The 24,625-nt window shown below is 35.5% G+C and overlaps 1 protein-coding gene across 1 annotated transcript in view; it reads left to right on the top strand.

Moving 5' to 3' along the window:
• The window catches only part of Adamtsl1 (ADAMTS like 1), a 391,483-nt gene that overhangs the window by 32,892 nt on the left and 333,966 nt on the right, over nt 1–24,625 (top strand). Inside the window, exon 3 of the mRNA XM_042692956.1 lies at nt 22,613–22,658. Within this exon, the coding sequence (XP_042548890.1) occupies nt 22,613–22,658 (46 nt within the window). The remainder of the gene's footprint in view (nt 1–22,612; nt 22,659–24,625) is intronic.

Here is a 24,625-nt window from a genome sequence, read left to right as displayed (position 1 = left end):
CATGTGAGGAGTACTTCCATGGTTGGGATGATAGTGAACATTTTGTTGTTCACAAATCTAGATGAAAGGAGTGGAAAGGAAGAAAGAAAGTATGAAGTATCAAATCTGAAGGAGTTTGTCTTGTGTTCTCTTGCTAGGCATTAATATCCTGCTATGTAATAAATATAGAACTTATTTACTAAACAAATTTAATTGATTTGACATTAGATCTGGAAGGAGCAGCTTTTTTAAAAATTGTTGTAAAGGTGATGTACAGAGGAGTTAGTTACGTAAGTCAGGAAATGAGTACATTTCTTTTGAACAGTGTCACCTTGTTTTCTCCCAGTTTTCCCTCCGGACCCCTCCCACAAATTGTATAGTTTATTTTCCACATAGTGTCTAGTGAGTATCACTTCTGCATTAATTTCAATTTAGTGTTTTGTTTGGTTGATATCAGTACTGAGGCTTGAACTCTGAGCTTTGTACTCTTGCTTGGCTTTTTCATTTACTCTACCACTTGAGACCCACTTCCAATTATTTGAAATAGTTCTAGAATTACTAGCTCCATAATGAATTGTACTTTTTTCACCACCTGGATGAGTTTGATGACAATAATATCATGATTGGTATTAACAGTATACTGAATGCTTGTTGGATTACCAAGTATTTCACAAATGGATGATATGTTGAGTTAATAGCCAGATGTTTCTAATGTACCTGCAGTTCAAAATTGATGGACTTTTCATATAATAAAGTTGAAAAGAAGAGAAACTTCAGTGGAAACTTTAGCATTAATAGTGAGCGGGGTAAAGATAGAGTTGGAGGTATCAAATGGCTTCAAGGCTGAAAGGAAAGGGTCCTGAGACCTTATTATAGGAAGGTTTTACTAAGAGTACTCATAATTCACAACTGATTATTGAGTTATGCAGTATATGATTAAGTTTATGTCCAAACTATAAAATTAGAAGTACCATGTTAGTATTTTTTATAAAAAGTTTTATTTGACAGTGAAAAATGTTAAAGGGAGCAAGAAGGAGATTTGATCAAAATCATTGATCATTACAAAATATAAAAACAAAAGCATTCATAAATGCTGATTCTCTTAAACTTCTTAAATATATTTTTATTGTAAAGATACTGTACAGAGGTGTTACAGTTACATGAACAAGGTAATGAGTCAATTTCCTATCAAGCATTGTTACCCCTTCCTTTGGTTTTCCTGTACCATCCCTTTCCTCTCCACCTCCCCAACTCCTTCCTCGCCACTCCAAAATTGTAAAGTTCTTTTTCAACATAGTATCTTATACAACTTCTTGCTGTTGTTTTTCATGTACTTATAATGTACTATGTGATTTTTTTTTATTTCTTTTGTATGTTCTTCCCCCATGGTTTAACCCATGTTTTCACAGTATTTGATTCCAGTGCCCTGCATCTTGTATATACATTTTTTTTTTCTAATTTGGGGAAGGGAAGGGAAATAACAAAATGCTAAAATAAGGATACAGGATGACCTATTGTAACAATAAGACCTCTTAAACTTTTTATAAACAAACACAGGAAGTAGTGAGAGGCAGGCTCAGGTGTCAGCTTGCTTTTAATAAGAGTGAGATTTTTTTAAAACTCAAGGCCTGAGTCTCATTCATGAGCGTTTCCCTGTACAGGGGTATCATCGTGTCTAAGAGATCGTAGGAGCCTAATAATTGACTCATCACTGAATCTTTTGAGATTTAGCGATCATTTTGGTTCCATACAAGCCTTGTTGGAAATGCTGTTGTATGAGAACCATGGCCACAGTCGTAGCCTACAAGATACCAGGTTAGCTTTGGTGATCTGCATTGAAGATAGGTCTATTGCATTGGCTCCACTAGCAAGTTTGTTTTTCTTGTTTTGGGTTAACTTTATATTATCCAGATCCTTGAGCTGATAAAGGGAGAATAGACCTTTCGATCTTCTGATTTACCTGTTTTCTTCATCTCAAACAATAATAACTTACTAAACCTGTAGTACATGATGTCACAAAATGATAGTATAACTGATAATAATCATATATCACTAAGTCAAAAATGCCCATCCTATCCAGTTTTCTCAAATTATCATCCTTGAATGTCCTACTGGATTGTACCAAATACATGTCTTACAAAAGTTTGTAAGAAGTATAAGGAAGTTTTCATATTTTCTGCTTGATTGTGGTGTTTCATACATATATATGTATATGTATATTATGTGTATATATATACATATATATATATATAATGAGAGACAGGTAAGCAATTTGAGGGATAAGTGTGAAACTTCTGTCATTTCCCAAGTAATTAAATGTTTATACCATAAAATTTAAGAAATATTAGTTTTGCTACTTAGTAAGTTAAGGGTATCGTTATTAGGATTTTAGTATGCTGCCATAGTAGGTAACAGTTGTCCATGGTTTACAATAGATTTCTAAAGATTATAATATATTGGTGAAATAAAATATAATTATTAAATAATAAACATGGGGATATATATCCCCCATTGACTTTTAAATATTGGGAAAATATATTCATAAAACTCATAAGAGCCTGGACAAAAATTTTAAAAAGGGAAAGAGAAATGGGCCACAACATTCTTTAAGAATCTGAAAAAGAAAAAAGCCACTCAGAAAATGGCATTTCCAAAATTATCAAGAGTATAAATAAATATTAATATATACCTTTATTTCTTGGAAGCTGGTACTTAATATGGGCAATATATTATGCACATGGAAATATGTTATAATTCTGAAAGAATTCTAGTCATTCTTTAGCAAATCTCAATTTGTTACCATCTTTAAACCTTCAGCAATCTTAGCAGAAATGAAATATACATTTTTTAATCATGAAAGGAAGGTTTCTGTGTCTTGTCATACCTTTGATACCATTTTTACTAGGGTTCTAGTTAGGAGGTCAGTTTAGGTGAACTGTCCTGATTCTGATCCTCATGAGACAAGCAAACTATAGGTTAGCTCAGACATTCTGTTTGGGATTATAGTGATGTTACTGTGTACCTCATCCTATAACAGGACTTCATTTGCTTCTTGTACCCTATGGACTTAACATCTTCCAGCTGCAGATTTTAAAAGGAAAAAGAAAATCCTAAAACAGAGTTATCGCTGAACATATGATAGATTCTAGAAAATCTTCATGTCCAATACAATCTAAAGATCTACAATGACTAAACACTCTTGTGGTAATACCACATATGTGCTGTAGATGATTGAATGTCCTAAGATGTTATAATTCTGCCTTTTAGAATAATAACTCTTACATATACGCTTAGTTTTTAGATTTTCATTAGATAGTTGGAATGGTTTCTGTAGCACTTCAAGAACCATGTCTATGTGTGGTTTTCAAAATGAAGCATATATATGTGCATGCATACATACATACATACATACATACATACATACATGCAAATGTACACATGTATATTTGTGTGTATGGTACTGGACTGTGATAGAAAATGTAGGCCAGTTCAGAAATGTCTGAAAGCTGCTGCTACAAAGAATTCACTCTGGCAAGAGCTCTCTCTGGACAGTGGTCAGGCCGGCCACTCATTCTCCATGATCAAAATTCAGTTTTGCTTTGCCACAGATTATTTTCTTTGGAATCAGAGACTCTCAAATATTTGTATGTGTCATTGGATTTCTATTCCTGCCACTCTATATCACTTCACAAGTTGTATAAATAGGATTTTAACTTCTGTATTTTTTCTGTGTATTGAAGGGGTGGAACAAGTTCCCTTTGTTACCTAAAGAGAACCAAACATTCATTTGGAGGAATTCTATTTCTCTCCCTATATAGTGTGAATATATCTGCTCAGGATCGTAGAAGGAAATACAATAATCTTCACCATTCCTTTGTTCTCCCAATAGTGCCTAAGAAGCTATTTGTTTTCCTATTTATTTTCTTTGATTATTAATAGCAACTGCTGGAGTTACCACATTTCAAAAAGCTAAGCTTTCAGTAGTTACTAGTAATAGACCTAGACTCAAACTTTAAAATTATATTTTTGTATAAAAATTTAATTATCATTAAAAATCTATTATTTTTAGTGCTAATGGATCATGCCTGTAATCCTACCTACTCAGTTGGCTGAGATCTGAGGATTACGATTCAAAGCCAGCCCAGGCAGAGAAGTCTCTGAGATTCTTATCTCCAATTAATTACCAAAATCCAGAAGTAGAGCTGTGGCTCAAATAATCAAACACAAACCTTGAGCAAAAAAAATGAAGCAAGAGCAAGAAGCTCTAAATTCAGTCCCCAGTACTGTGCATGTGCATATGCACACACACACACACACACACACACACACACACACACACACACATATACACACGTACATGTATACACACAATTAGATAACTCTGAGCCTTAAGAAATATTAAGCAAGCTATAAAACAAAATATGTTAATAAAATGAATTCTAATATTATTTCATTAATACTTATTTTTAATTAAATCTAATTACTTGAATATGGTCCTAGATGTGTCCCTGGGATGTATTTAAAATGTACGTGATGAGGAGGTAGGGGAAAAACAAAGGAGGAGGTAACAATGCTTGATAGGAAATGTACTCATTACCTTACTCATGTAACTATAACCCCTCTGTACAGTATTTTTATAATAAAAATACATACTAAAATTGTAGTTCTTTGAGAATTTGTTGTTGGGGGATTTAATTTTTTGAGTTCCAAGTACATTTAGATATAAGACCCTTGTCCATTGCTAGTGAAGCTCTTCTCCAAATCCGTGGGCTTTCTTTCTTTCTGTTTTTTAAATTTTTATTGTAAAAATATTGTACAGAGGGGTGACAATTACATGGGCAAGGTAATGAGTACATTTCTTATCAAGCATTGTTGCTTCCTCCTTTGTTTCCCCTTCCCATCCCTTCCCATCTCCCACCCTGCCCTGCCCCCCTCCCCTACACCTCCCCCTCCCCCACCAAAGTTGTAAAGTTCATTTTTCGACATAACGATTTGTACATCTCATTGTTGCAATGAATGGATCCACCTGTATCCCTATTTAAATGGTTTGTTTTTGCCCTTCCCCTCCACAAATTATACCAACATCAAATACAGTGAAAGCAGAGGTTATACCATGGGGGAGGGACATACAAAGCAACAAAGAAATCATCTTATAAATATGTTAGAGACAATCCCAAGAAAGAAAAAAACATTTGAATACTTATCTTGGGACTCATTTCACCTAACATTGACTTATCTGATGTTTTCTGCTTGTCTCAGACATATACTAGTTACTGCAATTAAGGGAAGCCATGGAACCTATGTTTCTTTGGGCCTGGCTTACTTCACTTAATGTAATTTTTCCAAATCTTTCCATTTCCTAACAAATGGGGCAATGTCATTCTTTCTGATGGAGGCATAGAATTCCATTGTGTATATATACCACATTTTCTTGATCCATTCATCTACTGAGGGGCATCTGGGTTGGTTCCATGTCTTAGCTATGGTAAATAATGCTGCAATAAACATAGTTGTGCTGGTAGCTTTAGTGTGGCCTTGTTTGTGATCATTTGGGTAAATGCCCAAAAGTGGGATTGCTGGGTCATTGGGGAGCTCTATGTGGAGTCTTTTGAGGAACCTCCATACTGCTTTCCAAAGTGGTTGAACAAGTTTACATTCCCACCAACAATGAAGTAAGGTTCCTTTCTGTCCACATCCCCTCCAGCATCTGTTGTTGTTGGAGTTCTTGATTATAGCCATTCTAGCTGGGTGAGGTGGTATCTCAAGGTTGTTTTGATTTGCATTTCTTTTATGGCTAGAGAGGCTGAGCATTTCTTCATGTGTCATGGCGATCCTTCTTTCCTCAGAGAAGTTTCTCTGTAAGTGTTTAGCCCACTTATTTATTGGACAGTTGTTTCTTTGAGGATTTGTTGTTGGGGGATTTAATTTTTTGAGTTCCGGGTATATTTTAGATATGAGACCCTTGTCCGTTGTATGGCTGGTGAAGATATTCTCCCAATCCATGGGCTTTCCATTGATCTTGCTAACTATATCCTTTGCCATGCAGAAGCTCTGCAATTTCATGCAATCCCATTTGTCCAACCTTTCTTTGTTGTGTTTCTGGGTCTCTATTAAGAAAATTTCCGCCTGTGCCAAGGAAACCTAGGGTTTCTCCTATTCCATCCTGTAATGTTTTCAGGGTGTTTGCTTTGACTCCAAGGTCTTTGATCCATTTGGAGTTGATTCTGGTACAGGGTGACATATAAGTATCTAGCTTTAATTTTCTACAAGTGATTAACCAATTTTACCAGCACCATTTACTGAAGAAGATGTCTTTCTTCCATTCTATTTTTTTTTTAGCTCTCTTATCAAAGATTAGGTGGCTATAGATCTGTGGGTTCATTTCTGGGTTTTCAATTCTATATTCCATTGGTCCTGAGGTCTCTTCTTGTGCCAGTACCAAGGTGTTTTGATTCTATCCTTCCATCAGAAAGAATGACATCACCCAATTTATTAGAAAATGGAAAGACCTGGAAAAATTATATTAAGTGAAGTAAGCCAGGCCCAAAGAAACATATGTCCTATGGTTTCCCTTATTTGCAATAACTAGTATATGTCTGGAACAAGCAGAAAAGGTCAAAAGCTATGTACATATGACCAGATAAGATGATGTTAAACAAAATGAACCCCAAGATAAGGACACAAATGGTTTTTCTTCCTTGCTATTTTTTCTAACGTATTTTCTAACGTGATATTTTGTTGCTTTGTATGTCCCTCCCCCACGGTATAACCCCTGTTTTCACTGTATTTGATGTTGCTATAATTTGGGGAGCGGAAGGGAAAAACAAATTGTTTAAACAGCGATACAGGCTGACCCATTGCAAAAATGAGGTGTACAAGACGCTATGTCAAAAAACAAACTTTACAGTTTAGGTGGCCGGGCGGGGAGGGAGGGGCAGTGTTGTTGAGGCGGTGGGAGGGAAGGGATGGTAGGGGAAAAACAAAGAAAAAGGCAACAATGCTGGATAAGAAATGCACTCATTACTTTGCTCATGTAACTGTAACCCCTCTGTACAGCATTTTCACAATAAAAAACTTACTAAAACATATAACTCTTGTAATTTAGAAACAGATACATTCTGAAGTCTTTATCTGCTTTAAGACATATGCAATTTTGTAGTAAAATTTCTCTGGTATTTATCTCAACAATCAATTGATTCTAATGCCCACTAATACCTATTTTATTATCCTTAGATCCTTAGTTGATAAAAATTTAAATGTATTCAATGCCACAATAATTCTGCATAAAAATCATTAAGCCTCACTGAAATATTAAAAACATGGTTATTGTTTTGCAAGGTGGCTCTGATGATCTTGGATGGGCTTGATCACATATCTGGATGTTGGCTGACCTAGATTGACTCATCTAGTCCAATTTTTGGCAACTCAGGCAGGTAGACTAGTCTAGTTCCCTCCTGGTGATAGCTGATAAGAGAGAAAGAAGTAAGAGTTTAAAAAAAGAGGAGAGGGGCTGGGAAGGTGGCTCAGTGGTAGAGCACGTGTCTTGCATGCATAAGGCCCTGGGTTCGATTCCTCAGCACCACATAAGCAAAAAGAAAAAAGCCAGTTGTAAAGTTCATTTCCAATATACTGTCATGTGGGTATCATTGATAAAACGGGTCATCCTGTGTCCTTGTTTCAGCATTTTGTTATTCCCCTTCCCCTCCCCAAATTAGACAAATGTATATACAAGATGCAAGGTATCAAAATCGAGTACAGTGACAACAGGTGTATACCATAGGGGGAAGAACATACAAAGGAAACAAAACAATCACATAGTACATTAAAGACAACAACAACAAAGAAAAAACTCTTGTGTCCACATCTTGGAGTTCATTTCACTTACCATCATCTTATATGGTCATATGCACATAGTGTTTGAGCTTTTCTGCTCATCTGATAAAATTATCCTAGACATATACTAATTATTGCAAATGAGGGAAACCATGGGACCTATATTTTTTGGGGTCTGGCTTACTTCACTTAATATGATTTTTTCCAAGTCTTTTCATTTCCTAACAAATGGGTGGTGTCATCCTTTCTGATGGAATCATAGAATTCATATATATATATATATATATATATAAGCATAGAGTTCATATATATATCATATTTTCTTGATCCATTCATCTACTAAGGTGCATCTGGGTTGGTTCCATATCTTAGCTATGGTGAATAAGGCTGCGATAAACATAGCTGTGCTGGTAGCTTGAGTATGGCCTTGTTTGTGATCATCTGGGTAAATGCCCAAAAGTGGGATTACTGGGTCATAGGGAGCTCTATGTGGAGTCTTTTGAGGAATCTCCATACTTCTTTCCAGAGTGGTTGAACAAATTCACACTCCCACCAACAGTGCAATAGGTTTCCCTTTTGGCCACATCCCCTCTAGCATCTGTTGTTATTAGATTTCTTGATTATGGACATTTTAACTGGGATGAAGTGGAATCTCAATGTTTATTGATTTGCATTTCTTTTATGGCAAGAGAAGTTGAACATTTCTTCATGTGTCTATTGGCCATTTTTATTTCTTCTTCAGAGAAGTCTCTCTTAAAGTCTTTAGGGAAAAATCTCCCATGCTTCTGGATTGGGAGGATTAACATCATGAAAATAGCAATACAGCCAAAAGCTATCTACAAATTCAATGCAATACCTATCAATATCCCAACTTCATTCTTCAATGAAATAGAAGAAGTAATCCAAAAATTTATATGGAACAATAGCAACCCTGAATAGCAAAAACAATCTGTAGCAGAAAGAACAGTGCTGAAGGAATATCAATACCAGATTTCAAACTCTGCTACAAAGCCATAGTAATCAAAACTGCTTGGTACTTGCACACGCACAGACCTGAGGACCAATGAAATAGAACAGAAGACCCAGAAATGAACCCAGAGACCTATAGTCACCTAATGTTCAATAATGGAGCCAAAAAAAATAGAATGGAAGAAAGACAGCCTCTTCAGTAAATAGTGTGGCAAAATTGGCTAAACACCTGTAGAAAACTAAAGCTAGATCCTTATATGTCATCCTGCACCAGTATCAACTCCAAATGAATCAAAGACCTTGAAGTAAAAGCAGGCACCCTGAAAACATTACAGGAAGGAACAGGAGAACCTCTAGGTCTCCTTGGCACAGGCCAACATTTTCTTAATAGAGACCCAGAAACCCAACAAATCAAAGAAAGGTTGGACAAATGGGATTTCATGAAACTACAGAGTTTCTGCATGGCAAAGGACATAGCTAGCATGATCAATAGAAAACCCACAGACCAGAAGACCTTCACTAACTGTACAAGAGACAAGGGCCTCATATCTAAAATACACTTAGAACTCAAAAAATTAAATCCTCCAAAACCAAATCCTCAAAGAAACAACTGACTGATTAATAAATGGGCTGTATTTTATTGAATGGACCAAGTATTTTGAAAGATTTCTTCTTTTCCCTCCAGTTCTTTATCCTTGCCACTGCACATGTTTAGAGTGAACTCATTTATCTTGTTTTCTCTTTTGAATTTAGTAATGGATATGTCTCTGAGAACTCAGATATTAATGTGGCACTAGTGGCTAAAACACATTTAAACATCTGGCAAGACCTTTATTATACACTGAAATGCCAGCTTAATATAGCTAATAAAATATCACCAAATTAAAATTCTAGATTAGCTAATACATTAAGAATATGAATATTTTGGCCAATTAACTGATGAGTTTGACTATTTCATCTATGTATAAACAGGAAAAAGAGTTTAGTTTGAATGACAGCATATTTCAAAAGTTAGTACATTTTGAAAAAGAGTCCTGGAGCTGAATAAAATTATCAGATGAACAAGAGATAAAAATCATCACGTTGTGGAGAATGTCTAAAACCAGTAAGATTATGGGTTTATGCCAATGAGATATGACTGCCAAAACAGTGTCAACATAAACACAGAAAAATTAAAATAAATAACTCCAAGGAGGCTTATTCCACAGGAATGCTGAACCCTGGTCTAAACTTCTCTTTGCATAATAGTTAAGCTAGGGAGACTAAGCTAACTTTCATGAATTTTAACTGCAAATGTAGGTTTTCTCTCCCTGGTCAGGTAGCAAAATGTTGATAGTTACACAGGACTAAGTTAGCAATTTCTATATCCTATCGTAATAAATACCAATATTTGAATAAATCAGTTAGCTTCTTAAACATATTTGTTGGGTTTTCTTAAAGGTATCTCATCTCTTTCATGACATCTATATAAGATTCACAGGACTATATAAGATGATGCTAAGTGAAATGAACCCCAAGATATGGACACAAGAGGTTTTTTCTTTGTTGCTGTTGTTTTTAATGGACTATGTAAATTTTTTTTGTTTCTTTTGTATGTTCTTCCCCCTGTGGTATAACCCCTCTTGTCACTGTATTTGATTCTGGTGCTCTGCATCTTGTAGATACATTTTTCCTAATTTGGGGAGGCGAAGGGAAATAACAAAATGCTGAAAGAAGGTCACAGGTTGGCCCATTGTAATAATGAGATATACAAGACACTATGTTGAAAATGAATTCTACAACTGGGGAGGAGGGAGGAGTTGGGGAGGTAGTGAGGGAAGGGATAGTAGGGGAAAAACAAAGGAGGGAGTAACAATGCTTGATAGGAAAAGTACTCATTACCTTACTGGTGTAACTGTAACCCCTCTGTACAGTACCTTTAAAATAAAAATATTTTTTTAAAAAAGTATCTAGGTTAAAAAGCAAAAAAGACACAAAAAAGATTCACAGGACTGCAGCAATGATACTCAGTAGACACTATGTTGAAAATGAACTAAAAAACTTGTGGGTGGAGACAGGAGGGAAAAACTGGGAGAGGGTGAAAGAGAGGATTACATTGTCCAAAAGAAATTTACTCATTACCTGACTTATGAAATGATGACCCCTCTGTATATCACTTTTATAATAACAATTAAAAATAAACTTTCAACTCAAGCAATTCCCAAAGCAAGACTTACTGTTATTTGTCATCTAGTGTGTGATGTTACCATCCTTGTCTTCCTTGGAAATATTTGAGTTTTTGTTTGAAAGAAATGTATGTAATTGTGAGTCGGTGGGACTGCTTGTATCGTTTATATCAAGTTTTTTTTTCATTGTGCTATCAGAGATTGCAATTTGAGGGCATAAGTTTAAGAATTTGAAGTAGCTCTTATACTTTCTGAGACAACATCTAGTATAAATATATTACTAGAATGTTTACTATTCCAGGCTATGTATCTTAGGGGATGTGTTATTCTAAGATCTGATCTCCTTTCCGGAGGAGCATGCACTAAAGCCAATGCCAGAATGTTTAGGAACAATTTCTGTCCTGGTTTATCCCATAAACCAGTTTGTTGGAATTGCTGGAATAAAAGATGGTTGGAAATGTATTTGGTTCATAACCTTAACTTGCCATATTGGGAATATACAGCTCTTAGTTGCTCTTTTTCTGTATATTTATTTGGTTTGTTCTGTAGCCCTCTAATGTCTTTATTGCACCTCAGGTTTAATTCATCTGTTTAATAAATACTTATTTGGTTCTCACTATGTATTAGGTAAATTTGTAGAAACAACTAAAGATAGAAATCCTAGAGGGCAAAAGTCTGCCCTGAGAAATTAACAGATTATTACATTACCACTGAGTTTCAGTAGAAACTATAGTTTTATTTTCAGACCTAAGGGAACTCCTCCCAGCTCTGTAGATAATACATCTGTAGAATTGGATGTGGCATTTTAATATTTATTGTTATTTATTTGGGTAGCATCAATTTATGTACTACTTCTACTTCTTTATTTTCCTAATTAAGTTATAAATACTCTGTACTTACACATTTCCAACCATCTTTTATTCGAGCAATTCCAACAAACTGGTTTATGGGATAAACCAGGACATAAATTGTTTATTATACTGACAATATTGGGTTAAAAGCTTTTCACTCAAGTGAAGTACTTGGTCAAATTAGTGTTTCTTATTCTTATTTTGCTTAGTTTTATAGTTGTTCTTGTTTTTAGGGGGTGCTTTGATGTTCTATTGGGGTTTAAATTCAGGGCCTTGTGCTTGCTAGTCAAGTGCTCTCTCAATCTTTCTCTCTCTCCTACTTGAACCAACTTGAACTAAATTTTAGTTAGAGAAAGACAGACAGAAAGGATATTAGGAACACAAGGAAGAATAACAGAATCGGGTATGCTAGAACATCCAAAGTCAACAAGAATATGGAATACTTGGTGACATCATCAGATTCATGTATCAGTGTTAGCAGAACTCTTAACTATGTATACAAATCTCAGATAACTGCAGAGCCAGTCTCCACCTTTGGGCTGGAGAAATGTTCCTGGTTTTCAGGATAAGGAGACTTTCCTGAGAAAGGCAAGAGAAAACCACATGTTGGAAGGATGAGAACTAGCCTCTGAGGGAAGCTTTACCTTATTTTGTGGATTATTCCTGATATTATTTTTTTTTTAGTCAAACTACTATCTTGTATCTTGGTCTCATTGATTTTTAGCCTGAATCTAGTTTCTCTGAGATTCAGTTTGTTCACTTATGAAGTCAAGTGAGCAGTGCCTGGAACAAAATATGAATCAGCAAATAGGTATTACATGAATTATCACAAGTGTCCTTCATATCTAAAATTGAAATTGTATGGCCCTGAAAAAGAGTCAGTTTTGCTTCTAGATATTCAGGCAGACTCATCTATCTGTTACACAAGTAGAGAAGCAATGCAGAAGCTCTTAGTATAAATGGCTTTTCTTTTGTTTCTTTCCCCTTTTTAATCTCCGGAAGATCAAACACAAGCTCCTGTGAATGCTAGCAAAGCACTCTACCACTGTGCTCCATGCCTCTTCCCCCAGCCAATACAATTGGTTTTAAAGTAAAATGTGATTCATGAGGACCCTTTTGGCAATGGACATCTGGTGACATAGAAAAACTAGAGTTTTTTTTATCTCTAAGATAATTCATAAATTCCCAGCCCAAGAGTTGTATCAGGTGAGATTATTAGAGTCCTAGAGTTTCAATAATATACATTTTCCTCATGGGGATGATGGAAAAGTTGGACTTGGTGTTGCTAAAGCACATTTATTTTTATTCTGATTCTCTGCCTCTTTGGCTACTGAGCAAGTGTAAGATCATTTGCAAAACTTATGGCATGTGTGTATGTATTCTAGAGTGCATGTCCTTTCTGCTAGTGTATCTCAAGCCAAAGGCAGCAATCCCCTGGCCCAACCCCTAGCCATCTTTCAAAAGAAGCAAATGCATTGCAGAGACAAGCACAATTTAAAGTAAAAAAAAATGAAAATAAACATATCCATAGAAAAGAGCCAAATTGTCTTCCCCTTGGTAGCTATTTAGTTTAATTTTAAACTTTCCATCTTTAGCTTACTATAGGAAGATGTTAATCAGGTTTCAGTGTTCAAACATTTAGAACAAATATGAGGCCAAAGGTTCATCATGCCCTTTATCTTTATAATGTTATCTTTATCACATGTCCTTTTGTTGTATTCCTTCCTTCATCCTAGTCTTCTTTCCTTTCTTCCTTTTTTGCTTCCTTTCTTCCTTTCCTCCTTTATTTCTGCCTTCCCTCCCTTTCTCCAATTCTTTTCCTCCTTTTTCTCCTTTATTCTTTTCCCTTCCCTTCCTCTCTTTCTCTCCCTCTTCCTTCTTCCCTCCTATTTTCATGAAATACTTCTTGAATACTAACAGTATACTAGACATTGCTCTGCATTATAGATCAGAGATCAAACAGATTATAGGAACAAAAGAAGCAAAGAGAGAAAACCAGAAGCTTGGAGAGCTATAAGAATTGTGTCTTAGTACTTTGAAATGATGGTTACTTGATTGCCTCTGTCTTTCTTAAGTCACATTTCCAAGACTCTTCTAGCTTGTGTAGGCATTTCTTTTGCAAATGATTTCTGTGGTTTTTTTTTTCTGATTCCTTCTGTATTTGGTATCTAGACCATATCCACTAACTATTGACTTTATATTACAGTACACTATTGAATATGCTACTCTGATTAATGTAGATTTGTTCCAGCTAAGTTATAATTTTGATAAGCACCAAAGGATATCATCATTCTTGTATTTTTTGCAATGTCTTTTCTTCCTAGTGGCTTATACTGAATGGACAAGAAATGTGTTAAGTGACGCTAAATCAGAAAGCTTTATACAAAAGCTTGTTAACCAGGAAGCCCTGCCCAGGGGCTCATTTGCACTGTGGGAGCATTGGTTGTACATTGTTTCCTTAGATGATCTAAGCAACATGCACAGAAATCTCTGAGGCTTTTTTTTTGGGGGGGGGGGTCAGGTCGTGGGGTCTGAACTCTGGGCCTGGGCGCTGTCCCTCAGCTCTTCAGCTCAAGACTAGCACTCAACCACTTGAGCCACAGCACCACTTCCAGCTTTTTGCATTTTGCTTATGTGGTGCTGAGGAATTGAACCCAGGGCCTCCTGCATGCAAGGCAAGCGCTCTACCACTGAGCCATCTTCCCAGACCCGAGACTTTTTTTAAAATACATGACCATTATGGTTTACAATGTCATGCTTCTTGTTTTTTTTTGTTTTTTTTTTGATACTTATTTGCAGAAAAATGGCAGTGGTTTTGCTAGTTATAATATAGAACATATCAAACATCTATAACAGCAAATAAACTAATTTGAAACTCAAAGGACACATTTCAAAATCAAGACTCTTTTTAAAAATTGTTATTGCAAAGGTAATATACAGAGGGGTTACTGCTACGTAAGTTGAGTAATGAGTAAAAGGTGAGGGGGTCAGGAGGGAAAAACTGAGAGAAAACAAGGGAAGAGGTGACACTGTTCAAAAAGAAATGTAACTCATTACCAGACTCTTAAGATTCTTGTGTGAGTCTAGATTTTTAATTTAACAGCTTTGTGCATTCCTAGCTGATACTCAAGAATGTGCTGAACATCCAGGGAACCTCCCTTAATTTATTCTGCTTGAAAAGACATCGGACAAATTAGAGGATGTCATCTTAGAATGCGTTCCACAAGCCTACATAATTGCTATGTATATCGAATTAAGTCTCCACTTTAGGTTTTAGAACCTCTCTATATACACAAAAGTTAGAGTCTCCAGGTTGGCAATGCATTCAGTGTTGAAACATAAAACTGAAGTCATTACAATACATTACCTATGCCAAAGAAACACTTTTAAAGTCTAGTCTATAATTTATACCATGATGTTTAAATCTGGGCTTCCTCTATCCCCTTGGTCAGTTGAAAAATTGCTCTGAAAATACCATTTTAAGGCAGACTCTCCTTTTGGCTTTGGGGGCCACTTTGGAGCCTCTAGCAGGTTACAGAGAGTTGGTGCAACCCAGAGCCATGTCCGTTCCCAGCCAGCTCACCTCCTAACGAATGAAGGCTGGCAGCTTGCCTCATTGTTTTGCTGTATTATTACCACAGAAAGCGTTTTCAAAGCTACATTTATCAAGTTGTCAGAATACTTTGGCTTGTGTATCTATCTATTCAGAAAAAAAATAAATCTGTCCCTTAGCCCTAATCTTTCTGAACCATGTGATGTATCACAAGCAGAAGAAACAATGGAAAACAAATAGACATCCTGCCTGGGACCTGGAGACTTTTAAACGAAATGCTAAGGGATAGAGGGATTTTTATGTGTGCTTTTGAAAGTCCCAAAGCACTAGAGACTTCCATCTCTGCTCCTTCAAAGCCGTTCTTCCACCGGTGGCTGTGTCTATTGGAGATTTATTATTTGTAAAAATGTTAATGGTTTTGTCTTGTGAAAGTTTAATTTCAAATGGGGTAAAACAAGTAGTTAACAAAGACAGTGGAAGGTACCAGTTCATACATCGCTAGCTCTAGGAAGTTCTGAAAGCTTGTTACTGAAGATAGGTGATTGGAAGCCCAAAGGGAGGAAGGCTCAAAATCACTTCTCAAGAAAGTAAGCATCCATTTGATGTTTGTTTAAAAAAATTCAATCTATAAATATTGCTAAGGTACTCCCTAGAGATTAATATGGAAATAAAATTCCATATTTAGAGTCACCATACATAATAAATACATGGAGTAAACATAGTTGTCTGTAGATATTTTCGAAGAAGAGATAGTGCTGAGTTAACCACTCTTGGGACCACACTATCCCTATAAAGAAGGTTCATTTTTACTTTTGTATATGACAGTGAAAAGCAGAATTAAGTACTCACTGTCTTGCATACCTAGTAATATACAGAGCATACATGCAGCTTTTTGAATCACAAGTATGAAGCAGAGCTAAAGGAAAGATGAAAACGTGGGACTTGCAATGCCCGTAGGGATGTTACATCGTCAAACTCTCCTTTCTCCCCCAAGCAAGGTATAACCACAATAAATAAATTGCCTGTTCAACACAAGCCCTAGTTCCAGCCCCAGATAACTAAAAGAAGAGAGATAAGCAAGCATTTGAAAATTCTTTGCCTAGAAAGACAGATGACAGCTGGGATCCATGGAAATTATATAACCTGGGGTGCGTGCGTGCGTGTGTGTGTGTGTGTGTGTGTGTGTGTGTGTGTGTGTGTGTGTGTGTGTGTGTGTGGTATTGGACTTTGTATTCAGGACATCACATTTGCTTGGCAAATGCTCTACCATTTGAACCTATGGCCCCAGCCCTTTTTGCTGTAGTTTTTGATAAATACAATTTGCCCAGCTGGCCTTACACCACAGTCATCCCAATTCTGCCTCCTGAGTAGCTAGGATTACACATAAGAATCACCATGCCCAGCATGTTACTTGCTCTTAGTTGGAAGTCAGAGAGGAAACCTTAAATTTCATGAGCTTAAAACAAGTCACATTGTCCTTACGGACTCCAATGTTTCAAGTACATAGTTGCTAGATTTTCTTGAAATTGTTTCACTGACACCAACCAGATAGAGCCTGATAATGCAACCATGTTTGTTTGCTTAGAGATGAGGTGAGAAAATTTTGAAGATTAAAGAAGAATAAATCAAATATACTTCCCTCTTTTAGAGATTTATATGAATGAGGAAAATGTGGGAGGAAAGAAGAGGCCAACAAGTTGCTGAAGCCTAAAAAGAGAGTCTTAATTTTCCATTGCAATCAATCTCTTCTAAGTTTGCTAAATATAATTAAAGCTAGGATAACATCAAGATTTGAAGTTCTGGAAGAGTCTGGCTTGCTAATGAGAAACCTGTATATGCCTGGAGTCTCTACTAATGTCATTATAAGTGAATTAAAAGTCTGAGTAATTCATAAATAATAGCTTGTGGTTGAGATGATTTGCATTGTTTTGAGAGAGGAAATTAAGTTGAAATTAGCAAGTGTCTAGCAAAGAGCAAAGTACTGACATAAACAAACAGATCATTCTCTAGTCCAAGTTGGATGGAATTAGGCTGCAATATTTCTGTTTTGTTCTCTCAGACTTGAGGTAGCTTTGGAGCCTATGGTTGATACATTATTTAACTCATGAAAACATACGCTGTGAGCATCACCACTTGTACTACAAGAACACTGTCATGGGTCTTGTGGTAGCAAGGCTCTGTAACTTCTCAGAAGCACTTTGGATCGACCTTTCTAATGTTTGTTTTTATCTTCAGAGGTGAATTTTAACAACTCAATAGGAGGGAACCCAGTCATCTGGTTTATATTAAAAACTTCAGGAGGTTGAGCTGTGCCTCAAAGTGATAGAGTGCTATCCTTGAGCAAAATACTTAAGGACAGTGCATAGGCCCTGAGTTCAAGGCCCATAGCTGACAAAAAACAAAAAACCTTCAAAGAAAAGAATATCTACATGTATTTATATATTTGCATGAAATATACAAATAAACATAAGTATATATAACAAATAAACATAAATATATATAACAAGATTAAATATATGTAAATATAAATGTATAAAAAGATTAAATATATGTAAAATATCTATCTCTATCTATATATGTATATAAAACAAGGAAAGAATGTTTTATTGCTTAAATCTCAGATGAGGCGTTGTGCCCGAAACAGGCCTTGGATGAAGACATTTACACTTTGCAAGAATTAAATCCTTGTAGTGGAATAATTGCTTTACTATTTAAAATAAATTTTTATATTTAAAGCTAGCAAATGTGCATATTCAAATGAGCCTCTCTACACATACATTCTTTCACGTTAAATATCACAATGAATGTGTTGTCCATACACACATGCCAATGTGTGTATGGATCCACTTTACTGGAAGTGGAGTTAGCAGATCTGAGGGGCATCTGAGGACTGCCATACTATCAATGAGAAGCAGTTCAGCACCTTGCCAGCACCCTGATCAGCTCTGCTGATTTTTAATCTAATGTTAGTTTATTAAACATCTTGAGTATATCTTGTTCCTCTTATTATTTCATAGACTTTGGAATTAGTCAAACCTAGGCTCCTAATCTCTGCTTTCTTTTTCTTAGTTTCCTTATCTACTAAGGGAATAAATCTTTTTGATCATAGGAAGATTAAAGATATGTGCTAATGCTAGGACAGAGACCTATAACTGACACTGAAGACATAGTACCCACTAGTATTTCTGCTATTATTCTTAATTTGGTAATGTCTCGCAACTCCCTAGATCACCTTGCCAAATTTAAGCATTCACACTATATTTCATGCAAATCTCAAATAATCTCATAATTAAAAGATAATATGATACAATAAAGGGAAGAACATTTGGAGGCATCAATAAATTATTTGCAAATCAATATTAGGTGCTATTACAGGATATTCCTTGGAAAATCTGAAAGTGGTTTTTTGTCTTTGGTTTACTTTTTTGTTTCTAAATAATAATATTAAAACTTGGCATTATACACTGTCTCCCTTTTCCAGGGATACATATAAAATCTGGGTATGCATATAAATTATCGAAGCAGGTAATTTTCTACTTTCCTTGTTTTACTTTGTTAGTAGCATCTCTTTTTTAAAAAAAAACCTCCTTGGCATTTGAGCAGAGCTTTTGTGCATTCTCTTAGTTTGTGATCATAACTTTATTCTCTGAAATTTATATATGCACTAGACAAATGAGGAAACTTAGACCTGAGAAAGTAGGAGACATCTGCAAGTAGAAGAAAATATATAATTCTAGTCTATAATCTCCTATTCAGAATTATTTCCATAATTTTTCTTCATGGGTATGAGTTTAGGGAAATTTTTTAATGGATGAGAAACATTGAAAAGTATTGTCTATCAAAGAATAATACTGGACTTCACTTTTTTAAGCAAGAAGCCATTGTTGTATCTTTATATTTCAGATCCTTTATAGATTCATTTCCCTTAGCGTGCCATGAAGTTAGAAGTTAGAAGGTATTTCTCTGAACTAAAATTCTCCATATAAACTCTAAATGTGAAGAAAGACAAAGAGAACTGCTTGGAAATTTGCAAATATACCAAATTTGTTATGCCTATATGCCTTTCTTACAGATTTTTTTTCTATATATTCTAAGCTTCCTTTCAAGAGCTGTCATATTTTATGTCTATCATATATGTTACTAATATATCAACTGTTGTAATGCTTACCGTCCCCAATGTAGTTTATGAAGTGATTCACAATTCTTGAGTGGATCAATTCTCAAAAGAATGCAGGGCACCGGTGGCTCACGCCTGTAATCCCAGCTACTCAGGAGGCTGAGATCTGAGGATCACGGTTCAAAGCCAGCCCGAGCAAGAAAGTCCGTGAGACTCTTATCTCCAAAATCACCAGAAAACCAGAAGCAGTGTTATGGTTCAATTGGTAGAAGGCTTGCCTTGAGCTGAAGAGCTGAGGACAGTGCCCAGGCCCAGAGTTCAAGCCCCACGACTGACCAAAAAAAAAAAAAAAAAGAATTCAGAAGATGAGTACTGTTATCCTATTTTTCAGATGAAAAAAAATGAAGTATAGAGCTATACTTCTCAAAAAGGAGTCTGGCTTCCAAGTGAGTATTATAAACCACTGCATGTGCAGTGCACTACATGTGCACCAGTAATTACAAAATTAAAAAAAAAAAACTTCCACATTCAACAAATATTGACATCCTGGGCCATTCCAACAAAGCCCTCTGAGTTGTAGAATTCATTATTTATGAATTAGCCCTCATCTGGAAGGAACCTAACTTTCATATTTTCAGAAGCAGAAATTTGATATATTTTTGAGCAAATACTTCTTTTGGGAGTGGACTCACAGTGACTTACAATATCTTCTCCCTCGAGGTGAAGGTTTTAAGTTGAAGTGTCAGCTTATTATTATTTTACAACAAGGAACAGAGTTATCCATTACATGGACTAGAATACTCAGGTCAATGAGGCTGGCCTTCTCTGCCTCTCAGCCCTAAGGAGAATCCCGATGTTTCTTGGCAGAGTCCTGGGTCAACATGCACCCTAAGAGAGATATTCCTCCCATAAACTGAGCATATGTTGCTGTTAGGTAGGTGACCAAGAGTCATTTATTATCAAGATAGTAACAAACTTGTCAATGGGACATGAAGGGCATAAAATTCATGGGACCTTTGTCTAGGACATTGCTGGGCTGGGCAATGACCATCATATAATATAATTCTCCCTTTTACTATGATTCTAATGCCTTCCTTTTCTCGTTTTTTTTTTCCTCCTAGTCCTGGGCCTTGAACTCTGGACCTGAGTGCTGCCCCTAAGCTCCTTTTGCTCAAGGCTAGCACTCTACCACTTGAGCTACAGCACCACTTCCAGCTTTTTCTGCGATTAACTGGATAGATAAGAGTCTCACAAACTTTTTTGTCTGGGCTGGCTTTGAACCATGATCCTCAAATCTCAACCTCCTAAGTAGTTAGGATAACAGGTATGAGCCACTGTCCATTGCCTGGCTCTTTTCCTAGTTTTAAATTATATTAATATAGTTAATCTGGTTGAAGCCAAATCTTTAGACCTAAGATAACCTTACTGTAATTGTGCTTTAGATGAAATTTTCTTCTGATTAGATCTCCAGACTTACCACAATTCCTGCATAGAATTTTTATACTGAATTGTAACTATGTGATTAATTTTCTTAACTGCAAAGATCAAGTCATATTCATTATCTGTATTTCCCCAAATAATTCATTGCCCAGCATATAATAGAAGTTCTGTGGATATATGTTAGACAACAGTAACAAAAATTAGGAAGTATTAAAGCATTGAAATTATTGTAGGGTTTGCATATATTTGTGAGTGTGTGTGTGTATGTGTGCACACATGTGCACGTGTGCGTGTGTGTACTTAACAGTACTGAGAATTAAAATCAGGGCCTCATACTTTCTAGACAAGAAGAATTGTGATTATGAGTGTAAGCTCTGAAGTCAGAGAGCCTAGATTCAAACCTCAGCTCTACAGCTTAACAGTTAAATGTGAATTGCTGAAGAGTCATAGCCTTTCTATTCTTGTTTTTTTCATCTGTAAAATGACAATAACAATGATAAACTATATCTCTGAAAATGGGGAACATTAAATAATTAATGATATTCTCAGGAATTGGAGAAGATTAAATAAATTATTATATACAACAAATTTAAAGTTATTCCTGGAGTTTCATAATTATTAGGTATTTTATAATCATTGTCTCAAATTTCCATAATGTAGTTTGTATTCTAGAAAGTATGATTTAGTTTGAAAAGAGTGGAGTATTACTTTTTGTGAATTGTCATTATTGAATGTTTATCAAAAATCAATTCTTTTTGTTCACAAGAATTTAGTAAAATAGAAACTCCCATGTATTTCTGGTGGGAGTATGTAATGGCACAACTTTCATGGAATGCAATTTGGCAATAATTTTCAAGAGCATTACACAAATTCTTTCTCTTTAGCTCAGTAATTCTCCTTCTAGAAAATTATCAACTTTAAAGACATGGTCAAAAACTTGGATAAAACATGTGCATGGAGATAGTTTATTATACTCTGACTCATCAAATCCTATGGAAATTACTTAATGACAAGAAATGGAAGAATGACTATACAATTATATCATATTATATCATTTGAGGGAATAGTACATAGCTTTCATTAGAGTGTTTTTAAAGCTTATTCAACACAGTAGGAAAATACCTCCAAAAATTTTAAGGGGAGAACAATCTACAAAGAATCACTAAGAATCAAAATAATAATCATTGTCAAATAAAGTAGCCATGAAGACATTCATTTCTTTTTCAGAATCCGTATTACTTGAAAGTTCTACAGTGAGCATATATTGTATAACTAAAAAATATGTATAAAAAGTATGACTTTTTCTTATCTTTAAAGAAATATTAAACATTAAGACCAATTTTATCATATTCAGGTCTAAGGTTTTTTTTACTGAAAATTTCTTTAGTTTTATATCACAAACAAGGCAATAGATGTCTCTAACAAAATTTTTTAATTAAATCTGGTCCTGATATTTATTTGCCCTAAGAACTTACTTTGAAAATTTTTGAAGCAAAACCAGTCTTTATTTCTGACCTTATAGAGAAATTGTTATATGTGCACAACTTCTTTAAATCTGCTCAATTTAGTATTTTATAACAGAACTTCAAATATCTATAGAAAAAAGGCCTTTCCACTAATATTAAGAGGAAATTGTTTTAAATATTTCCAACTTTAAGTGTTTCATGGGTAATAATGGGCTTTCATTTTTCCTTTTATGACTTAGGAGCTGTGAAGGACGAAATATTCGATATAGAACATGCAGCAATGTGGTAAGTATGATGTTCTGTGGTTGTGATTTTTTTTAAAAATTCAGTTATCAAAAAGTGTTGAATGTTTTTTTAAAAAGTATCTTGAACAGAAAACCAATTAGTATTCTACCAAGAGTTATCTATCTCATACTGTGCTAATTATGAAGTCAGTTTTAATGTTCTTCAATGTAAATTTTTAATCACTTGAGCAGATTGAAACTAACTAGACTATTTCAAAACAAGACTGCTTAATTTCCTGCCTGCTTTCTTCCTTTTCACATATCGGTCCCATGACAATTGAGTAAGAATGATGATAAAAGAGAAACCACTTAGGGTATCACAAAATAAATATTATTAATCAGATTCAGATTTGACAAACTCCTTCATTTGTCCAACAACTACCATTCAATGCCAACTAAGTTTGAGGCAGTACATAAGTACAAGGATAAATAACATGTAGTTGCTGTCCTAAAACATCTGTAATATAAGAAGGGGGGTGTACAGAGGGAAGATAGATGTGCACATAGCCATACTCTGTGGCAAAATATGACAAATGCTGCTAAAAAGGAATAAAGTTGTCTGTGAATTAAAACAAGAGAGACAATCTGCAGGGAATTAAAGGAGGTAGTGGTACGAGATAGGGATTGTAGGTTAGAATGGCTCATTCTGGGTATGAGGGGTAACAGTCAATCCCAGTGGAATACTTTGAAGGCATGAATTATTCAGTTGTGCTATGAAAACTAACGGGTAGAAGGTGAAAAGCAAGATATTCTAAGTTTACATTGTGAAGAGATGTGGTACTAGGCTTCCAAGTTTATAGTAGTTCAGTGAATAATGGGAGTCACGGGAGGTTCTGAAGTGAAAGCATGATATAGAGCTTCATTTTGACATGAGGGTGGAGCTAACACAGGAAATGGATGAAAAGAACTTGGAGCTTTTGTAGAGTTGCATCCAGACAGGGAAAAGAAATGGTTTCAGATAAGCCATCAAAGGCACAAGAGATGTAGAACAAGAAGTTAAGAAAGTTCTTGAAAGGTGTTCATATGGAAAAATGTCAAAAGGATGAAGAAAAAGGAAAGACCAGTGAAAGAATGATTTCTACAATGAATTGGAACCAAAGCACATGGTGGCAGCATCTGGAAAGAGCCTCTGTGATGCATCAGAACTCAGTAACAGGGCGAATGAGAACGGATGGCAAAGTAAAGTTGGGCCAAACTCACCCTTTTAGTCCAGACCCCTCCTACCAATCCATTCCTTTGATAACACCACTTGTCTTTGCATGAGGAACGACCCTACAGGACTTAAAATCTTTTTTTATTTGTTTGCAATTTTTTATTGTGATTAAGTGATTACATGACTTTCACAAATTCTACAGTATTGTGGGATAGTGATACTTAGTTAAAGTCACAAACACATTCTAACCTTCAGGGGGCAAATTGTCTCTATCATGGTCTATAAAGTTTATGAGTTCTATGAGCTTTGACAATACAGTTATTTCTTCCACATCGGGTGACATGAACATTCCTTTCATTTTGCTTAGTGTCAGCTGTTTCCTCTTTCCCACTCATTCCCTCCCTCCCATTGCTGCCGTTGAGTTGCTTAGTTTGTTTTAATCAATGTCCAGTACAGCTGATGGGTCTTGCTGTTTTATGTTTTCCCCTGTTTCCCTCTGGTTCTGTGTTTTTCTCTTAGTTTCCCTCCGATTTGCACATATACACCATATATATATGGTGAGCAGCATGGGGTCATTTACTAATGATTTGACCAGATGAGGGGAGGACCTTTTTTTCTTGAGTCTTGTTTATTTGGTCGTATCACCTTATGTTTTGGATTTAACAGCCACTTATCAGGGAGACCATGTGCCATTTGTCTCTTTGCTCTTGGCTTACCTCACTCAACATGATTTCTTTTAGTTCCATCCAGTTCCCTGCAAATGCCATTATTATGTCCTTTCTAATGGCTGCATAATATTCCATTGTCTATAGATA

This window comes from Dipodomys spectabilis, unplaced genomic scaffold (genome assembly GCF_019054845.1).
Source record: "Dipodomys spectabilis isolate Male_0828 unplaced genomic scaffold, ASM1905484v1 ptg000158l, whole genome shotgun sequence".
In the NCBI taxonomy this organism is placed as follows: Eukaryota; Metazoa; Chordata; class Mammalia; order Rodentia; family Heteromyidae; genus Dipodomys; species Dipodomys spectabilis.
Note: the sequence above shows the minus strand (reverse complement) of the source record. Positions and strands in the feature narration are given on the sequence as shown.